Source organism: Canis lupus, chromosome 7 (assembly GCF_011100685.1).
Source record: "Canis lupus familiaris isolate Mischka breed German Shepherd chromosome 7, alternate assembly UU_Cfam_GSD_1.0, whole genome shotgun sequence".
Classification (NCBI taxonomy): Eukaryota; Metazoa; Chordata; class Mammalia; order Carnivora; family Canidae; genus Canis; species Canis lupus.
Window position 1 is genome coordinate 31,169,719 of NC_049228.1, and position 19,476 is coordinate 31,189,194.

At 48.3% G+C, this 19,476-nt stretch overlaps 1 protein-coding gene across 2 annotated transcripts in view; it reads right to left on the reverse strand.

Moving 5' to 3' along the window:
* Nucleotides 1–2,851: 2,851 nt before the first annotated feature.
* Nucleotides 2,852–19,476, reverse strand: part of STYXL2 (serine/threonine/tyrosine interacting like 2) — a 30,791-nt gene continuing 14,166 nt past the window's right edge. For both annotated transcript variants that reach the window (XM_038542644.1, XM_038542645.1), the window contains 4 exons: nt 16,448–16,542; nt 12,853–13,084; nt 11,194–11,411; nt 2,852–6,150 (listed from right to left, as the gene is read on the reverse strand). In XM_038542644.1, coding sequence (XP_038398572.1) covers nt 3,308–6,150; nt 11,194–11,411; nt 12,853–13,084; nt 16,448–16,542 — 3,388 coding nt within the window. In that variant the 3' untranslated portion in view covers nt 2,852–3,307. The remainder of the gene's footprint in view (nt 6,151–11,193; nt 11,412–12,852; nt 13,085–16,447; nt 16,543–19,476) is intronic.

Genomic DNA, 19,476 nt, shown 5'->3' on the forward strand with positions numbered 1-19,476 from the left:
TGATGGGATGCATGGCATGCAACTCTCTTGCCTCGGGGTTTTGGTTTGTGGGGAGGCGGCGGGAGCCTGAGGCTGAAGTCCTCTGGCTCCTGCCCCATAGGATCTCGTCAGGCTGGTTCCCTTGACCGAAGCTCTTGCAGGACAGCCACCTCCATACAGCCAGCCTGTCTGTCTTGGGGCTGCCTGGAACAGCTCCATGTACTTGCCTCTTCAGCCTAGAGACTTGAGCCCTGGCCCTGGGATGCACACTAGCCCTCTACACTTGCCCACGGCTTTGTAGGGGACTCCTTTCTGGACCTCCTCTCTGAACGACCCTAATGTGGGTGCACCCTCTGTTTGGTTCTGGCATGCTCCCCATGCCTTGTTTCTTCACAGCCTCTGTGTTTTCATTTACCCTCCAGGGCCTCACCTTTGGGGCAAAATCTGTTCAGCTCTCTTTCTCTCTCTTCCTCGCCCCTGACCCCAGAATTCTCTGCAGGGTTTCCACTCTTGTGGGGCCCCCTTCTGAACACTGTTCTCCCCTTATTGCGGAGGTTTTCTCCTAACCAATGAAGGACACAGATTCAGATCTGTCTTCGCCTTTTATTTCCTGTAAAACAAAATTACAGACTCTCTTTATTGGTTTTGTGTAGCTAAAACCCCTGTTCCAGTCATTAATTAATTCTTAAGAGCGGATTGACCTTGTGTTCAGCGCACAGTGTTCTCAGTTATTCAGAACAACATCACCAGGGAGGCTCATGGACGTGGCTTTTCCATTCAAATGTATTCATGTCCATGCTGGGTATTTTCTGCCCCCCCCCTCAGATCTGCTATTTGTTCTTCTCCAGCATTCCGGTACTGGGCTCCCCTTCTCTCTGGAGTCCAGTTAGGTTTGGCCAGTGAACGTTACTAGCATGATGACAATCTAGAAGGAGAGGGAAGTCAGGATATCCATACCCCTTCTCCTCTGCCGGGTTGTCAGGTGGCCCTTCCCCCATGGTTGTGGCTTTTGCCCGGCTCTGCAAACAGCTCCCTCACATCGTCCTTAAGGTGTTATCAGTTTTTCGCTCTTGCTAGTAACTGGGTGCTTTACTATTCTTTCTTGTCCTCTTAATCCTACTCATGCTTCTGTACATAGTTCCTGCATTAAACTCTCATCAGTTTCCAGTTGGGGCATGCCACCTACTGGGACCTTTACAGACACAATGCATACCTTTTAATGTCATTCAGAGTCTAGAAGGCTGGAGTGCAACCTATCATCCCAGATTTGGTCTAATTCAGAAGTCACAGTTATGATCCTAACACTCCAAATTCCAGCTAATCCTAATCATAAAAAATCACATAAAATTTCTATTGATGTGGTGTCCCAACACAAAGTCTGAACCCCAGGAATAAGCTGAATTCAGAACCCCATGTTTCCAGACAGATACCTCTCTCAATACAGGATCCTAAAGGAGCTCTCCATGGAGACACAGCAAACAAAGGCCTTTCTCCAGGGCTTGATGCTGCCCCTCTCTGGTGACTTCCTCTGGCGAGCTGAGCTCCTCCATGTGGGGGCCATGGCTGCCCATAGCCTATGAGCACAGCTAAAAACAGGCCTGGAGGTCTCCCTGGTCTGTGCCCCCCCCCCCAGGCTCACCTTCAGGACTGGGGAAAGACTAGATGTCTTGAAACTAAGATGCGTTGCATGTTTGTTCAACATCCATTCAGTGGGGTATGAATTGGGAGTATTATGCTTTTAAAAAAATTATCTACTTCAAAGTGACTGAGATCAACTTCTTTATTTTTCACTTATGTTAACAAAGAGAAAGATGTGTGGAAACCTGAGTTAACTGGCTCCTATGGATGGGTATTAGGGGCAGTTGCTCAGCTGGCTTGTCAATTCACTTGGTGTATTCATCCCTGACCTTGGCTCTCTAAGTATTTACGCTTAAATTGCAAGATAACTCAAGGTAAGAAGATCAGAAAAGAAATAGAGAGCTGCTGTCCCAGGGACATTCTCATTCCTCCATCCAGAAGATTGACTTCCCACTTGATTGTGCCTGTACCAGAAATTTCCCTATTGGAGTAAAATGAGAGAGGAAAGCTTGAGCTCACCCAGAAATGGGCCACAAACGGCCTTCTTGCTGGAGGTATATTAAGATGGTGCCATTTCATAAGAAAAGAGTGTTCTATCAAGCAATGGAAACCAGGAACAAAGGCTCACTGACATCTAGACATCTTGCAGCCCTGCATGGCCTATGCCTATTTTCAAATCTTGCAAGGTGCTGCCTGTTGAAAGGAACTATAGGAACCAATCCACCAATGCTCGTTGTAAGGTGCTCAACACACCAGCTGGCCTCAGAAACCCAACTTGTGTTCTGTAAAGCAGACATGCCTTGGGAATAAAGGGTAAAGAATTCTCACCAACTTAGCCCAACCAGAGTGCAGGAAGGATCCCGTGAGCTGCCCACCGCATGGTCTGACCATCCTCCAAGGAATGAAAAGCAAGGGTGACGGAAAGATTTCATGAAACTACATCTCCATCTCCATCTCCTTGTATTGGGCTTCTTTTCTTCTCCCTCACCCCCATTGGTTTGCTTTTGTCTCTCTGCTATTCCAGGGAGCCCTCCTCTCTGCCTATGTCTCACCACTCTCGCCCCAATAAAACCTGATCTCCCTGTAATTCCCTGTTACTCTCAAGGGTCTTCCTCATGTCTTCCCACTTTACTGTATCATAGACAAAATACTTGGTTACTGTTTTAATGTGAAGAGCGCGGTGTTGTCTGGAGGCCGGCATTTATGGAACAAGGTGAGACTGGCTCATGATAACCTATCTGTGTCTTTTAAGGTAGGTTCAGAAAGCTAAAAATGACCAGAATGACGTAAGAAATGTTAGACAACATACCATTTTAATGGAGATCCCAAACATTTAAGAGAAACAACCAGAAATCAGCTTTGCCAGGAGAGGTGAGACTCGCCACAGGATGAATTTCCTGGCTCTAATGAAACCTCCACAACCAGAACCACATCCTGTATTGAGTATTCCTGGATATAAGCTGGAATCTCTGACAAGCTATGGTGTCACACGAGCTCACCTCCAATCTCTGATGGACACGATCACATGTGTAAGTGAAGTGTCAAAGCTTAAGAGGACATTGGGCAACAGAAAGCAGTGTCGGTGGGTTTAGCATTCAGATCTCACTCTCCTCCTCCTCTCCACCCCAACTCGAGTGCCCTGCTGCCCCTCAGGATGATCCTCTCCACACCCCTGTCCCTTGATGGGTGGTGGCCGTGTGTGTTCTGAGCCCTGCACTAAGCTGCGTGACCCAGGTCCACCTTGCCCAGCTTAATCCTCCCTCCTTCTCTGCAGCTTCGTCCTGGTTTCTTCCTGCCGACGTCTCCAGGCAGCAATGATGGCTTCATCGTCCATTTCTTCCTCCTCCTCCCTGTCAGTGCTTCTCCGATACTGAGACCGCCTCCCTGAAGCAAACCTCCCTTCTTCTCTGTTTTCCATTCTCTCTTTTTCTCCCTCCTCTTCAGACCTCATGAAGCTTTGGGTGAATTTCCTCTTGGCTCCAAATTCAGAAAAGTCTGAGTTAGATGACTCTTCCACGTCTTCCCAGTCCCTGGGCCTGGCCCAGTTTGGACGCCGTGGTTCCGGGGATGCATCCCCTTCAGAGGGCTCAGGGCTCCGGCGGAAGAAGTAGGGCTCTGGGCTCTCCTCCCGGGAGCTGGAGGTCTCGCTGAACATCGACCTGGATAACTTGTGCATCTCCCTGCCCTCCCTGGTAGAGGAAGAAGAGATCCGTGAAGTGCTCCTTACAGAGTTGCCATTGGCCTCATGGTAGGAGGAGGTGTCCTGCTCCTCCGACTGGGATTTGGAGAACTTGTAGCTGGAGGACTTGGACTCAGTCTCCCGGAGCAGGGAAGATCTGGTGTACTTCCCCCTGGAGCTTCCCGACCAATCACTCTGGGGAGAAGATTTTTCCTCTGTCCGGAGGCCACTGAGCCACTTAGTGATACTGCCGTCCATCTCTTTGCCAGCCCTGCTACCACTTCCATTGCGATCAGAAATGGCCAGGGAGGAGGAGGTGTCTGTTTCAGGTTTTTGGGAATTACTGCGGGAAGAATACCGGAAGCTCCCGATGGCGCTGTCAGTGTCCTCATCCCTGTCACCCACATCATCGTCCTCATCTTCCTTGACCTTCTTCTTCTTGAAAAGGGAGCTCCGTTTGTTGTCGGAGGCCAGCTTCTCCATCTTGTACTCAGACATCTTCTCCCTCAGCTCCATCTGCATCTCCCTTTCCTTCCGGCCAAGCTCTTTCAGATCCACGTTGTCAGCGAAGAGGCTGTAGATAGGCTTGCTGGTCCCCCTGACTTTGCCCCCCTGACTTTCGGGCCTCGGACCCCCCGCAGCGCGGGAGGCCAGCAGGGCTGGTGAGCCGGAGCCGGGCCCGGGCTGGCTCTGCGGCAGCAGGCGGCCGCCCAGGGAGGAGCCGCTGTGTCCGCTGAGAAGGGACACCTGGTCGTCCCCCGGGCAGCCGGCTGCTGGCGCCGCCTTCGCGCTCGCCACGGACGGCGAGCGGGGCAAGAGCAGCATCTCGTTTTGCTTCTGGGCCAGAGTTTCACTGACCACGTTGGCAATCCAGTTCTGAATACTGGCAATGGAAATGGTGTCCCCGGGCCCCACGGGCAGGCTGGGCACAGCTGTGCCGGGGAGCGAGGCCAGGCACCCCCCTGCGTTGCTCCCCGCCTGCGAGGCGCGGGAGCTGTGGCTCTGGGTGCTGAGCACCGAGGCCGCGTCCTCCTCAGCGCCCACCGAGGAGCCCGCTGCCCAGAAGGCAGACAGGGGGATGCTCCCGCCGGTGGCCGAGCCGGCGGCCTCCCAGCTGCCCAGGGACTGGCTCTCCTCCAACGTCTGCCGGCTTCTCTCCAGCAGCTCCAGCCTCCGCTGCCTCTTCTTGGCCGAGGCGGCGGCGTCCGCCTTGCTGAGCTCCAGCACCTCCTCCGTGTTCTCGCCGCCCACCTTCTTCTGGTGCTGCAGCTTCCAGGCCTGGTAGGCCGTCAGGCTGACGTCGGCGCTCTTCTCGCCCTCGGCCTCCTCCTGGGCGCCCGGCTCGCCGCCGCTCTCTTCAGCCCCCAGGTCCTTCTTGTGAAACCCAAATTGGATTCTCTTGATCTTCCACCTTTCGAGGGCAGTGAGCTTGTCCTTGTGCCTGCTGCAGAAGTTGTAGAACGAGCTGGCCTCGGAAGACACGCTCTCCTCGTCGTCTTGGCGCCCCCTGCTCCCCGCCTCCGAGCTCGAGCCCGCGGCCGCCTCCTCCCTCCTGCTCCGAGAGCGATACCGCCGGGCGGCCTCCTTCTCAATCTCCTGCAGCCTCTGGTTCCACGTGTCCCAGGTGCTCTCCGTGGACACCGAGTCCGAGCGGCGCCTCCCAGCCCGGCTCAGGCTGCTCACCTGCAGCTGCTGCTTCAGGACCCGGATGTCGTGGCTGCTCACACTCTCCGAAGTGCTGCTCTCGCTCAGCAAGCGCCTCCGGCTCCTCCTCACGAAGGAGCCCCCCTCGCCCTCCTCCTCCTCCTGCGCCTGCTCCTCCTCCTCCCTCCCCCACCGCTGATGCCCTTCTGCCTGGTACCTCTCATTTTGGCTCTGCCACTCCCGAATCATCCTCTCCACGTCCTCTTCGTCTTCTGGCTCCTCCGTACCCTGGCCAGAGGCCGGCCGTCTCTGGGCACTTCCAGCCGGGGGGGCCTGGCCCGCCGGGAGGCCCTGCTCCTTCTTCCACTCCTCGTACAGCTTCTCCTCCTCATCTTCGTCAATGAGGCTGAGGGGCTTGGAGGCCTGGCTGGCCCGGCCCCAGGAGGAGCCGCTCAGGTGGCTGACCGTGTCCTCCTCCTCCTGCACCGTGAGGCTGTGCACTCTGGCCCCCACCTTGCTCTCCCTATCCTCGCCCTCCTCAGCCTCATCTGTCACCCCTTCCTGGCTGTAGTCCTCTTCTCTCTCCTCCATCAACTTCTCGTTGAGCTCCCGGAGCTGCTTCAGGAAGCCGTCATTGGGGTAGATGGCCCGCTTCCGGCGCACCGTCATCAAGGCCTCCAGGATGGCCATGTTGTGGAAGATCATCAGGTAGGCCACCACCAGCACTGCTGACCGGCTGATGCCCATCTCACTGCTGACCAGGACTTTCCCTGAAAGCAAACACGAGACGGAATAACATAACTACGGCGGCTTCCTTATTAGGGTTTTTAAAGTTGTGTTAAAAAGTACGGTTTGGTGGGACGCCTGAGTGGCTCAGTGGCTGAGCATCTGCCTTTGGCTCAGGGCGTGATCCTGGGATCCAGGATGGAGTCCCACGTTGGGCTCCTTGTGGGGAGCCTGCTTCCCCCTCTGCCTGTGTCTCTGCCTCTCTCCGTGTCTCTCATGAATAAATAAATCTTTAAAAATAAATAAATGAAAAGCACTGTTTGGATGTGCTGGACTTAATATATTTACCAGCCTCTGGCATTCATCTGCACTCAAGTCCCATGAGGGATGAGCATCACTGCCCCATGTTACGAACATCAGAGAGGCCAGTGAGGCTGCCCTGCGCTTGGGCAAGCATTTTCTGCATTGCCTGAACGTGGGCAGGGAGGGAAGGGTGGGGAGGGAAAAGAGCTAACAAGTGTCCCCACTTTTGAAACACTGGAGTGCACCCCTACTTTCTTCCTGCCAGATGGATGAGCACCAGAGGGAGGAGAAACAAAGGAATGGGGGGGAGGGGGAAGAAAAAAGAAAAGAAATGAGGCTGAGGTGAATGAATCACAGTGACACATAATGTCAGTGTGGGAAAGCACCAGGAGTATAGTGGAAACTTGAGAATTCCCTTTACAATGTCCTCGATGCTGGATCATCCATCATCCAGGAGAGACTGGATGCTTCCTGTGACAGGGAGCTCAGTATCATGCACATGCACACACACACACATACACACACATCCTTCACTCTATATTTAGATCAATTTACTCTTTCGAAACTTGTTTCACATGTTAGGGCAAAGTATAGCTTTCTCTAATGAGTATCTCGTGCTCCTACTCTGACATTCTGACATTTCCATAATGAACCAGGCTTTTATACAAAAATATGTTAGAGATCACTATCACATTCTTCATTAATTTTTTTCCCATCTCTTGGCTATTCTGGGTCTTTCGATCATTACTAGCCAAACTTGCAGGTCAAACTTTATTAGTTTTTTTTTTTTTTTTCCTTAGGAGTCTGTGTCAGGATTGAGCAAATATATTTCAGATTTGGATTGATCCACACAGAATAGAGTGGGCCTCTTGCCACTCTCATTCTGGGCACCGAGGCTTCATTGATGCCATTTAAGCTTGCAATGTGGATGGATAGGTCCTAAAATGAACTCAGATTATCTTTTATATCAACTGAAACCTGTAAAGGTTTTTTAAAAAAAACTGCTATTAAGTCATGTGTCAGCATTTTTATTTTTTATTTTTATTTTTATTTTTTTTAGCATTTTTAAAACATAAGGATAACTTTACCAATTCCTATTAATGTTTTTGGTAAAAATAACCTTATAGCCTACCAGAAACTTTCACCAAGTCTTGACTCTAGCATTCAATAAATCAGTTATCCCCTTGCCTCATCTTCTGCTTCATGTCCTTAATAAATATGACAAACATGCCTTCTATGCCTTCTTTCTAATGGCTGTTTTTGAGCAGCCTGGAACCACGAGAGACCTCCTTGCATGCTGCCATCAATCTATTTGCCAACAGTCTTTGGGGATGCTCGTTACATCTTTAAGAGTCCTAGCTAACAATATGGGATGGGCAGGGGGTGACTTTCATCAGCACATCTTGCATCCAGTTAAGACTGTTTGTCACACGAAGTCGGAGACCAAGGCAAGCCTAGAAGGGACTTGAGGCCCAGTCACGCAGAAGAACATTATTGCCGAAGGACAGCAGTGACTAGAGGGAGGTGAAGGGCAGAGGGTGTCCTCTCCTCCCATCACCAGCTCCGGGCTCAGCTGTCTCTCACCAAAGACTGCCCTTTAACTGGCTGACCAGGCCACTGCCGCCACTTACTACCACCAGCACCAAAGTCTTCCTTCCTTTCTTTGGAGGTGAAGTTACTGGGCTGGCTCACAACAGGACACTTCTGGCACAAGCACCCCAGCTTCCTCATAGAGACTGGCATCAAGTGCTACTTAGACTCAGTCTGGCAGAGACCAGCTTGGGGGGTGCTGTGCTTTTCCATGCTGTGTTCCCTGCATCCCAGAGTTCCTCTGTGGAGCTTCAAGTGTGGCCTGAGGACAAGGGGGAGGTGAGGTGGGTCAGGCCCTGGGTGATAGGACTGTCTGCTCTCTGTTTGACACATGGTCATCCTGACACTGTACCATATGTACATCCAAGTCAAAGTCAATTTGGAGATTTGTTTGGTTCTGATGAAACATCTCCAGCAATAAAACGGCTTGAGGAAGGTGGTCTTTTTCTAATTTGCAGCCACATTTTGATGAGCAGCAGGAAGAGGGAGGTGCCCTCTCGATGTGGTCTCTCTGTTCAAAGAGTTTGAAGGATGTGGCTAGTGGAGAGAACACTGGGCTTGAGTAAGAAAGGTCTCTTTCCATTTTCAGTATGCCTCTACATGGCTGGCTTTTGTGTTGTATTCTCCCAATTATCATTCTCATTTTCCTCAGAATGTTCCCTCTTTCCATATTTGGGAAAAACACACGAAGCAATTGCCCAGAAGCTATGCTCCCCACCTTGCCACCATGGATAGAATTCAGGGTACACAAAGGACCAGAGTCTGCCAAGCACATTTTCTCCCTAGGAAATTTGGAAATGACACTGAGGCAGGAAGTTAGGCAGTCTATGTTCAGGTCTGTGAAGGGCCATGCAACCTGGGGTAGAAAGAAAAAGAGAAGATGGAAACCAAGAGTCCAGAGATTATCCAGTCCTTGTTCAGGTGAGTCTGGAGCCACATCCCCATCTTTGGATTTGTTCTTCTGTTGTTATAATTAATGCCTTTGGTGATGGTTAAACAGTTTGAGATGGTTTCTACTTACTAGCAACCAAGAGAACCTTGATTATCACACAGCGACAAAGTCACTAAACCTTCCGTGGGTCTCAGTTTCCTCATTTGTAAAATGTAAATAACATCCTCCACTGTAGTTATTGTAACTATTACCTAAACCGCCCAGCCCAGGTGTTAGTTTGGCCTTCCTCCCTCTTCAGAGCAGACTCCAAAGCATCCTGGAGTAGAGGAAATCACAGAAGCTACCGCTCAGGGGTGGTGACAGCCCTCAGGCTGGAGTAGGAAGGACGCAGAGGTAACCCCAGTGGGGATAAGGTCCTTTCCCTGCCTGGCAGGGGTGCGGGGTGCAGGGGGTAGAGGCGGAGGCGGGGAGGGCAGGCTGATGGCCACCGCCAGCAGCAGCGGAGGGGAGGAGCAGGGGTGCCGGGCCCAGCAGGGCCACAGGGAGGCCCCGCCACCCACCCGCCCTGGCGGCTCCGGCTCCGCTCAGGTTGGCCAGACCACGGGCCCTGGTCCTGCTCTGGCCCCACGTCCACGGCCACGCGCTCCCCGCCGCTCTGTGCGGGGCAGAAGCGCGCCAGAAACCCCCTCCCCGCTGGCGTTTGCACACACGCTCCAGTCAACGATGGTCGGAAGGAATAAATTTTTAAAAGTAGGGATGTTTTTTTTCTCCATAGAAATGTGTCAAACCATAGGTATTGTTTTCAATTCAGTTTTGTTCACTTAATCCGTTATAAGCATCCTCTCATGGTGGCAAGTGTGAGGCTCCGTTTTCATTTTTATTTTTTATTTTTTTTCCGTTTTCATTTTTAATGAGAGCTGAGGTTCCTAGTCTATGACCATATCAAACTTTACGTAACCAGCCCACATTTCGTCTTTCTGATCATTCAGACTATGATCCCACGAGTAATCCTTGTAAGCACATCTCTGTGGGTATATCTGATCCCCTCAGGGTGGGTTCCTAGTAGAGCTGCTCTGTCAAGTGTTATGTTCTTAAAGTTCTTACTAAGGGTTGTTTTTTTTTTTTTTTAAAGAATTGAAAAGGAGAGAAAACTATTTCATATAATATACATACATATGTAATATATATGCATAAAATTTATAAATTTCATTTTAATAAAAATCTCTATAAAACATTCTATGTATAGAGATACATACATATATTTATAACTATACATATACATACACATACATATTTGCCAGGTGCTGTGCTAAGTAAGTTTTTATATGCATTTTAAAATTTAATCCTCATAGCAATGTTAGGAAGATTACATCTCTTTATCTCTGTTGTATATACAAAGAAACAGGTTCTCCTGGAGAAAGAAATGGCTCAAGGTCCTCGGGAAGAGAGAGCATAGCAGAGCCTGGACTCAAGCCTGAGGTTTCTGACTCCGGATCTGAACTCCAGCCACCCCCAACGCATGGGCTGCAGCCTGTCCCCACTGAGGTGTCCTGTCTACTCTGTGGCTGAGTCTCTGGTCATCTCGCGTTTGGACGACAGCCACAGCCTCAGCACTCCCTGCTCCTAGTCCCACCCTCCCGCCGCCACAGTCTCCCAAGCCCAAAGAGTTTTCTACAATGTAGATCAGATTCAAGGAGCTTTCCATCTCCTTCACTTTGGCCTTCAACTTCTTGCATGACTGGGCCCTGCCACTCTAACCCTTCCCCACCGTGCTGACATATGAGCCTGTGATCCCGGACACACCAAGCTTGTTCCACTTCAGGAGCTTCAAGCTAGCACTTTCCCTGGCCAGGAATGCTCTTCCTATTTTTCCATAGCTACATCCTTCCTATCACTTGGCTTAAATGTCCTCTTCTCAGAGAGGCTCTCTCAACCACCGTCCCCACGGCATCCAGCCAGTCACTCCAACACATCATCCTATTTGGTCTCTGCCTCACACTTGTCACTCTCTGACACATTTCTCTGTGCTCACTACAGTGTGAGATTCAAAGGTCAGGGCTTTTTCTGTCTTTCAGCACAGCACCTAGAACTGTGCCTGGTATGTGTTAGGCCCTCAATAATTACCAATAAGATGAATTATTGTCCTTTCCGTGCCTCTCTTCTTAGAATGAGACAACTACCTTCTTAGGACAGATAACCTCCAGACATGTCAGGTAATCCGGAGTTCTCCTGATGTCCCCCACTCTGCCTCTCCCCCTGTGGAGTTCTAGCAGCCTGGAGAAGGCACACTCTACTCCCTCACCTCTGTAGGTCAGCAGGGCTTCATCAAGGAACTCAGCAGCCTTCCGGAAATGCTGGGAGATGTCTACCTCGGGAAAGTCATCCACCTCCACTCCCAAGTACTGAATCTCCAGGCCAGTGTAGAATTCGGGCCCAGTATAGACGCCGGTGCCATGAGCAGCATTCAGGATGTGCGTGATTCCCAGCCTCTTCAGCCTCCCTTTGTTCACAGCTACGCTCCTGGGGAGGAGGAAGGAGTCAGAGAGAGTTTTGTCAGAGTCAGAGCAGGAAAGGTGCATTACCAGAGACCAGGAGCGAGAGGCCACAGCTGGGTGAGCACCTCCTTCTCTGGTGCCAGGCAAATATGGTTATAAAAAGGGGCCAGAGAAAGAAAGACAGGGAGCTGGGCAGGGGAGGGTAGAATGAAGAGGAGAATAAGACTGATAGGGAAGGAAATCTTTGATCTAGAGACCTCTGGTTTAAAATTCTTTGCCTTGGGATTGGACATTCATCTGGACGCAAAAGTGGCAGACAGAACTAATGATCAAATTAGATGTGCTTCACGTTGATATGTCATGCTGTATTTTTCAAAGTCCTTTTACACACATTATTTCATTTTATCCCTAAGGATAAACTTAAGAGGTAGATAGGGTAACTATTTTCATTCCCGTTCGAAGATTATAAAAATGAACCTAAGAACTTTTCTGACTTCCCAGGACTGAAAGGAAAAAAGACTGAACAAAGAGAGGTGTTTTGGTTTCTAGTTCACAGCTCTTTTTGCTCAGTGAAGTAAGTGGAGCTTGGTTTGAAGAGGCTCTGAAGATGAGATTGCCAAAGAAGAACCAGAAACCTGGGGTTATCCAGAGGCGTCTGGGGTCCCTGGTGAGCATGATGGAATGTCCCTGGATCTCCAGAGCTAGCTAGAGATCACTTAGGACTTGGTGCCCAGCTCTGAGGTTCAGGTTGTGATCATCACTCCTGGTGGAGTACAAGCCCTACCGTCCAAAGTTGTCTTCCCTACTGCCTGCCGCCACGGGGGCCCCCAAATCCCCTCCTTTGCTTCTACATATATGAGTAATTGCACAGGGAGGCTATCTCATTACGTAGCTAATGGATCAGCAAAGATTAGTTTCACAAACTAACCTGTGGGTACTGATTGTACATTAGCAGGACCCTGAAGGAACAGGACATGAGTGAAGTGTTTTGGGTTTTGTTCTGAAAAACCACTCATAAACTTTTTAAAAATAACATTTTTTTTCTGATTATAAAACCAAGAAATGTTTACTGTAGGCAATCTGTACAATTCAAAAGAAACCTAGAGAAGAAAATAAAAACCACTTGTAGAACCACCTCTTAGAGAATACTGTTACTGTTTAATCACATTTGTTTCTAATTGTTGTCTATGCAAAGTGCATACACACATCTATGTGTTGCTCAATTAGTATCATATTATACATATCTATGTACATAGATATGTATTAATTATAACCTGTTTATCATCTTATTATATTGTGAAAGTCTTCATTGGTATCATCCCTGAGTCCAAATGTCCCATCAGACAGCATCAACTTGTGGGATGAAGCTATTGGGGCCTTTGCGGGGAAAGTGGGAGGTGTTTCATGTGTCTCGGGCACTGAAAGGGTGGGGACAAAGGGTCACAACTTGCAGCAGTCAGACTCACTTCTCTGCTATGAAGACATTGGGCCAGACCTCATCCACCTCATTCCAGGGCGCCTCCTGGCGGTCTTGGACCAAGGCCCGCTGTAAATCCAGGACGCAGGGGGTATTGTATAGGCTGGTGTCATCCATCTTCTCCCTGACACGGTTGTACAGGTCCTCCACCAGCAGCTGCTCGGCCGACTCCAGCATGCCTGGACACTCTGCCTCGGCTCTGATCCCCCGTGGCTTGAATTCTAGACAAGACAAGCAGTATTCTCATTAAGAAGTTAAGAATACCACGGCCCTCCCCATTCTCAGGAGGATCTGCTCTTGGCCAGTCTGCTGCTAGGACTCTGAGCATGCCCCAATACCAGGAACGACTTAATGAAGGTCTGGGGGTGGTGGTGAGGGCTGCGTTGGCCTGGACACTTGTGGTCAGGACCAACAACAGTATAGGTATATGGGTGTAGGTGGAGGGACACTCATTTCCCTTACTCCCTCCTGTATTTTTCTAAAGGTTGATAATTTCTTAGACCAAGGTCCTTAAGTACCTGGCGTATGTCTGATTCACCTGCACAGCTCCCACAGGGTACCATGTAAACTAGAAGCATTTACCAAATGAATAAATGGCATTCTTTCATATCACATTTCACTTTATTAGTTTGAGTCCTTTTCATACAGAATGCAGGTAACTTGGGAAAAGTAAAACTTTCAGCATTTATGTGAGGTCACTTTCTCATACACATTTAATTTAGTTGTTTATTTTCTTGTCTGCTTCTCCGCACTGGAGTGTAAGTGCCTGTGAATCTCAGTCCCCCAAACTTTCTGGCAGGCAGCAAGGGTTTGCCAAGAACTCCCATGCAGGTCCCAAAACACCATGCAGGGCCTTTCTGCCTCAGAAAAGCTCAGATTGCAAATGGATTCAAAATCTATTCACCCACATCTCCAGTGAGCCTTTAGCTCCTCCTCCTAATATTTTTGTTCCCGGTTTATCAAATTTGGGGGGAATGTAAGATATTTCTTTCTCTGAGAAATGTAAGAATAAAGGAGGGCAAAACCTTTCCTGCCACTTAGTAGCCAAAAATACTGAATAGAGAGAGGGGGGAAAGTAAGAAAGGAAAGAGTGTCTCCCGTGTGGGCCATGACCTCTTGCTGGCACCATCTCTTTCCCTGATGGGTGAAGAGCACAGCCACATTTGGTGACTAGACGTGGCCCAACCCTTCACAAGCTGAACAGGTGTCCATGAGCTAGGCCGGCTGCTCAAGGTCTGCGGTTCCCGGGGGTTCTGCTTTCTACCCAGGTCTGAGCACTCCATTTCCCTAAAGCTCTTCTCTCTCTCTTCCCTTTTCTGAACCACCTGATGGGCACCCCCATCCCTGAATCAGATCTCAGCTCTAAATGTTCTCTGATCTCCGTTTCAAAAGCAGAAAAAAGAAAAGCCCTGCAATCCCAGAGCTCTATTTTGTTTAAAAATAGATGAAGCGTTCCTATTCTCTCTACCACTCAGTCTTCTCCCCTGGCTCTCCTGGGATCTTACCTAGCAAATGTAAAAGGCCCTCTCCTTCCCTCCCCTAACAGAGGCCTCTCTTCTTTACTACATATAAAAAAGTAAAACTCCCTGATGCCTCATTAAAATATACAGCATTGTCCTCCTCAGCTATTTACATAGCTGGTTGTTGTCTTGATTTTTCCCTTTCCAGTTTAAAAACAAGTGTCCCAGCCCCTCATTCTTACTGGCAGCTCCTGCTTTCCCCAGGTCTGGTCTACCTCCCTCCCTGCATCAATTTCTCCCATTTATTTTACTATGTAATATTCCTTCAGAAGAAAGCAAAGCCTATACTTTTCTCCTTGAAGCTCTCTCGGGTGTGTGGCACATGCAGACTTTCATGAAAATGAAGGGTTCTTCAACACATGTTTTTATCCCTCTGATCACTGGTGAGCAGGGTAATGTTTTGAAATAGCACCTGATACATTTTCTTTTCTCTGCTGTGTTTTTTACCTCCCCACTCCACCCATGAGCCACTGAGACTAAGAAAACCTAGGCTCAATGCCCCAGACAAGGGACGGTAGATAAAATCTAGAATTTAAGAAAAGGCACTACTTAGCTTTAGATTTCAACCTACATGTGCAATGTCCTGTAGACCCATCTAGAGCATTCTATAGGCTTGAAAGCAAAGTTTTCAAAGAGAGGAAATGGTTTTCTTACAGCTCTGAAAGCCAGATTTTTACTTCCCAAGAACCCAAGCATGGAGAAGGGTCCAGAGAGTAAGGCACAGAGCAGGGGTGTTGCAAGTTGGAAGGTGAGGGAAGTTCCCAAACACATGGGAGGAAAAAAGAACTTCCAGAGCTAGGATGGTGCTGGGATCAATTCAGAGAGATCTAGACTGGGTGAAGCCACTTTGGCTTGGCTTGGAGCAAAGGGAAGAGAGACTCTAGGTAGGGCGGTAAAAGAAAAGGGAAAAAAACTTGAGAGTTCCTTGAGAAGATGGGGCCCCCGAGGATGTCTATGTCACAAGCAGTGGCAGATGGAATTTCTGGCTCCTCACGAAGTGGATCCAGATGCCCTTAGCGACCCTGGGGGCACCCAGAGGGCCTGAGGACTGAGAAAGACCTGGGACTACATGGAGAAGCAGCAGTATGTGTGGTTCTCACAACTAAAGGCCAGGGAAGGGTTCATAGCCACCAGCAGTGGATGCCAAATTAAGCTCAAAGCCCAGCAGGACCCTGTGTCATTAGCATGGCTGCTACATCCTACCCCACCCCACCAGTAGTGACAGAGACACTCAAGGCAGAGGGAGGAGAAAAGATGTTTGCTCAAAATTGATTAAAAAAAAATCCATCCAATCAAGATGAGTATCCTTGAATGAAATATATAGTATGTTTTCTGTGCCAAAATTTACGGTGTGCATATTAACATTTTTCCCCATTCTACCTTTCCCTGCCTCCTCCTCATACATAATTCAGATTGAAAACCACCTTCAAACACTAGTGGGAATGCAGATCTAAATCTAGATATCCTGGGCAGCCAGGTGGCTGGGCAGTTTAGCGCCGCCTTCGGCCGAGGACCTGATCCTGGGGACCTGGGATCGAGTCTCATGTTGGGCTCCCTGCATAGAGCCTGCTTCTCCCTCTGCCTGTGTCTCTGCCTCTCTCTCTCTCTCTCTCTCTCTCTCTCTCTCTCTGTCTATCTGTATCTCATGAATAAATAAATAAAATCTTAAAGAAAATGAATAAATCTAGATATCCCTTTGAACAGAACTCTCTGTGCTTCTGGTCATTCCTTGGGCTTTCAGCTCTGTGTCTCTAGTATAAGCCACCCCAGGATTCCTGAGATTAACTACAAAACTGAATGGGAGGACATAGAAGCAGATTGGCCCTGTCTCCCTGGCTGCTGACTCCAGAGAACGATTCACACCGATGCGTAATAATTTCTGCCTCTATCTCTTGAAGGTTGATGATGAGTTGTGTTGGCCGAATCACAATCTTTGGATCTACTCCTCCTAATGTGATGGGCAGCCCCTGAGAAGCACCCTGACCTCCTCCAGTGGGCCCTCTCCAGGGATCCCCAGATGGCTGTGGACTCTGCCTGCTTCCACCCGCCTTCTGGTGGCATTACCTTCGTTGATGATCTGTTTAGCTGCAACCGACGAAGACAGGTGAATGGGCTCCATGAAAATGCTTTCTGTTTCTGCATCTGAGACCATCGAGTACCTAAGAGAAAAGAGTATTTGTGTAAGATGACTCTGAGCAGCATCTGAGTGGGAGGCATTCTTTTTAGACAGGAAAACTGGACCTGATTTTAGGCACAGTGGACAGCAATGAGAGATAAAGGGAATACCCTCCTTAGTTTAGGGAACCTGAGAATGGCGAACACTGTGGCTCAGTTGCTGCTTTTCAGACCAGAGTTGGCACTTATGTGAGCTGATGTCTAATGACGTGGTAGTCTAGGCTGTGGAGGGAAGAGCACATGTCTGTGGTTGGGGAGATCTCACCCTGATGTGAGTTCACCTTTTCTACTGGTTTACACTGTTGTTCATATTTTCTATCTTGCCCCTGTTCCTCTGTTATCAATACTATAGGATGTCCCTAACTATGCTGTTCCTGAGGTTCTGCTGGATTGGTGGGCTGGGTAGGCTACCGTCCTTACCCCTTACCCCCATGCCCTATATCTTTGCCCTGTTTGAAAGAGAATAGGCTAAGAATGATGGGCTGGCACAGGGAAATGTGAAGGTTTGCTCAAATGCACAGTCCTGATTCTGGACACAAGAAATCAAGACTCAGCCTGAGCCCAGGGATGCAATCAAATAACATAGGTAAATGTCAAGGTAATTTTCCAGAAATAATTCAGCAGAAATGTCCTAAGGGATTTGAGGAACATGGTGAATCAGGGGCAGAAACAAGGGGTAAGACCACAGTATCACAGTGGGTGCTACCCCCCACCCACGACCTTATGGGTTCTTCTCTTTTCCAGGCATTGGGGTAAGTTTTGGTTCTTTTTTTTGTTTTGTTTTTTTTTTTTGCTTACTCTTTCCTTTAGGTCCAAAAAGATTAAAGAAAAAGTGAGAGAATTTAATGGATACCATTTTCTTCCATCACAAAAATTCCCTTGTGCTACTTCTTTAGAGTCAATGCCTCCCTTAACCTCATCCCTTGCCAATCACTGATCTGCTTTCTGTCCTTACAGTGTGGCTTGTCCCAGAATGTTATATAAATTGAATCATATCACAGCCTTTGGGACTTGGCTTATTTCACTTAGCAAAATGCATCTACAAGTCATCTATTCTTTTGCATTAATCAATAATTTATTGCTGAAAAATATTCCATATTTTAGGCACCTCGGGCTATTGTTTCCATTGCTGTCACATTGCCTTGAGTCATGTCTGGGTATTCCAGAGGGGGGAAAAAATGATATTGACATTGCTGATTTGGTTGTACTTTGAATTCTCTCTTCCTCAATCTGTCTGCTACTATTTACTTTTCAAAATCTTCAAACAGTTGCTGTATCCTTCTGTTCAGGTTTTATAAAGGCAGTCCATGGGAGAGTGGAGGGTGTGTCTGCCATCTTAGCCAGGACTGGAACCTCTGTTCTACTGTCTTTTTGCTTTTAAATGTCTGAAGTCAATGTGTTTCCTGATTCTTATAAGTGACCTATTTTATCTTTATTAAAACCCATAGGATCTTTTGGTTCATGGTGTTTAGAAACTTCCCAATGATGTTCATTGGTTATTTTCATCCATTGTTCTGGGAATGGATACCATTTTTGAGTGCCTTCTATGAATTTAATCCTGATGAAATTCTCACACAGTAGGTATTATTATTCCACTTTAAAATTAGGAAATTGGGGAACGTGGGTGGCTCAGTGGTTGAGAGTCTGCCTTTGGCTCAGGTCATGATCCTGGGGTTCTGGGATTGAGTCCCACATCAGGCTCCCCGCAGGAAGTCTGCTTCTCTCTGTGTCTCTCAAGAATAAATTAAATTAAATTAAAAAAATAAAAATAAAAAGAGTAAATTGTGGCCCAGATAACCTAATGAAATTCTCCAATCCAATAAATAAAAGGCAGGATGCAAACATAGGGCAATCCTGCTCAAAGTCCAATCTGCTCCTCACCACAATATACCATTTAGATTAGACAGAGGAGGTAAGTTGATTGGTGGATCCCCAAGCCAAACATAGACTTCAACTCGGAAAAGTACTTAAAAAATACTTGTTGAAAGCATGGATTGATGAATAGATAGATGAATGGATGGACTGAGTTGAGTTGTACTGAGTCTGGCTGAACTGCATGGAGCTACCTTGAGCAAAGATAAGTTTAGTTGAACTGATTAACAGAACAATTTTCCCATCGTAGAAATCCACACGAGAGTCCTCCCTTGGGAGAATGGTGTGCTCAGGGCTAGTCAAGCTATGGAGAAAAAAAAATCTTTGGCAAAAGAAAGGAGCCTATGACTCTACCCCGAATGTGGCTAGACTTGTCAATGCAGCAAAAGGGACAGCACAATGTGGCATTATTGTTGGTAGTTCCTGATGGATTTCCAAGAAAAGTCGTGTTGGATTCCCATTCTAGCATCAAGTACTCCTCTAATATTCTAAGTACTCAAGAAGATGCATTTTTATATAAGTATGACTGGGAAGTGGGGGTGGATTCAGGGTGAAGCGTACAGGATAGTATCCTTGCTTATTAGAATCAGTGAGGTCTCATTATTTGGAGGGTAGTAGTAAAGAGTGAACGCTTGGCGGGCATGGGCATGAGCTCTGTAAAGGCACACCTAAGGTCATTTTATTTACTTCTGTATCGCCAGCACATGGAAAGTGATCGGCCAACTAAGAATAGACCAAATGGATGGTGGGCAGACAGATGGGTAGAGGGACGAACAGACAGACAGATGGAAGAATGCATGGGATTTGCTGGGTATTGGGCAAGGTGTCCACATATCACCTTGAGGAGCAAACCCAATGGTCTTCAGGGCCCTGCCATCTCTGGCTGCTTTCTCCTCTCCAGCCTCAGCTCACACTGGCTTCCCTCTGGCTCACTCCTCACACTAATCTTCTTTTGGCTTTCCATCCTCACCAAGCTTCCTTTTGCCCTGGGACTTTCCAGAAGCCCATTTCCACCGCCTACATGCTCAGTGCTTCCCCCCTTACCT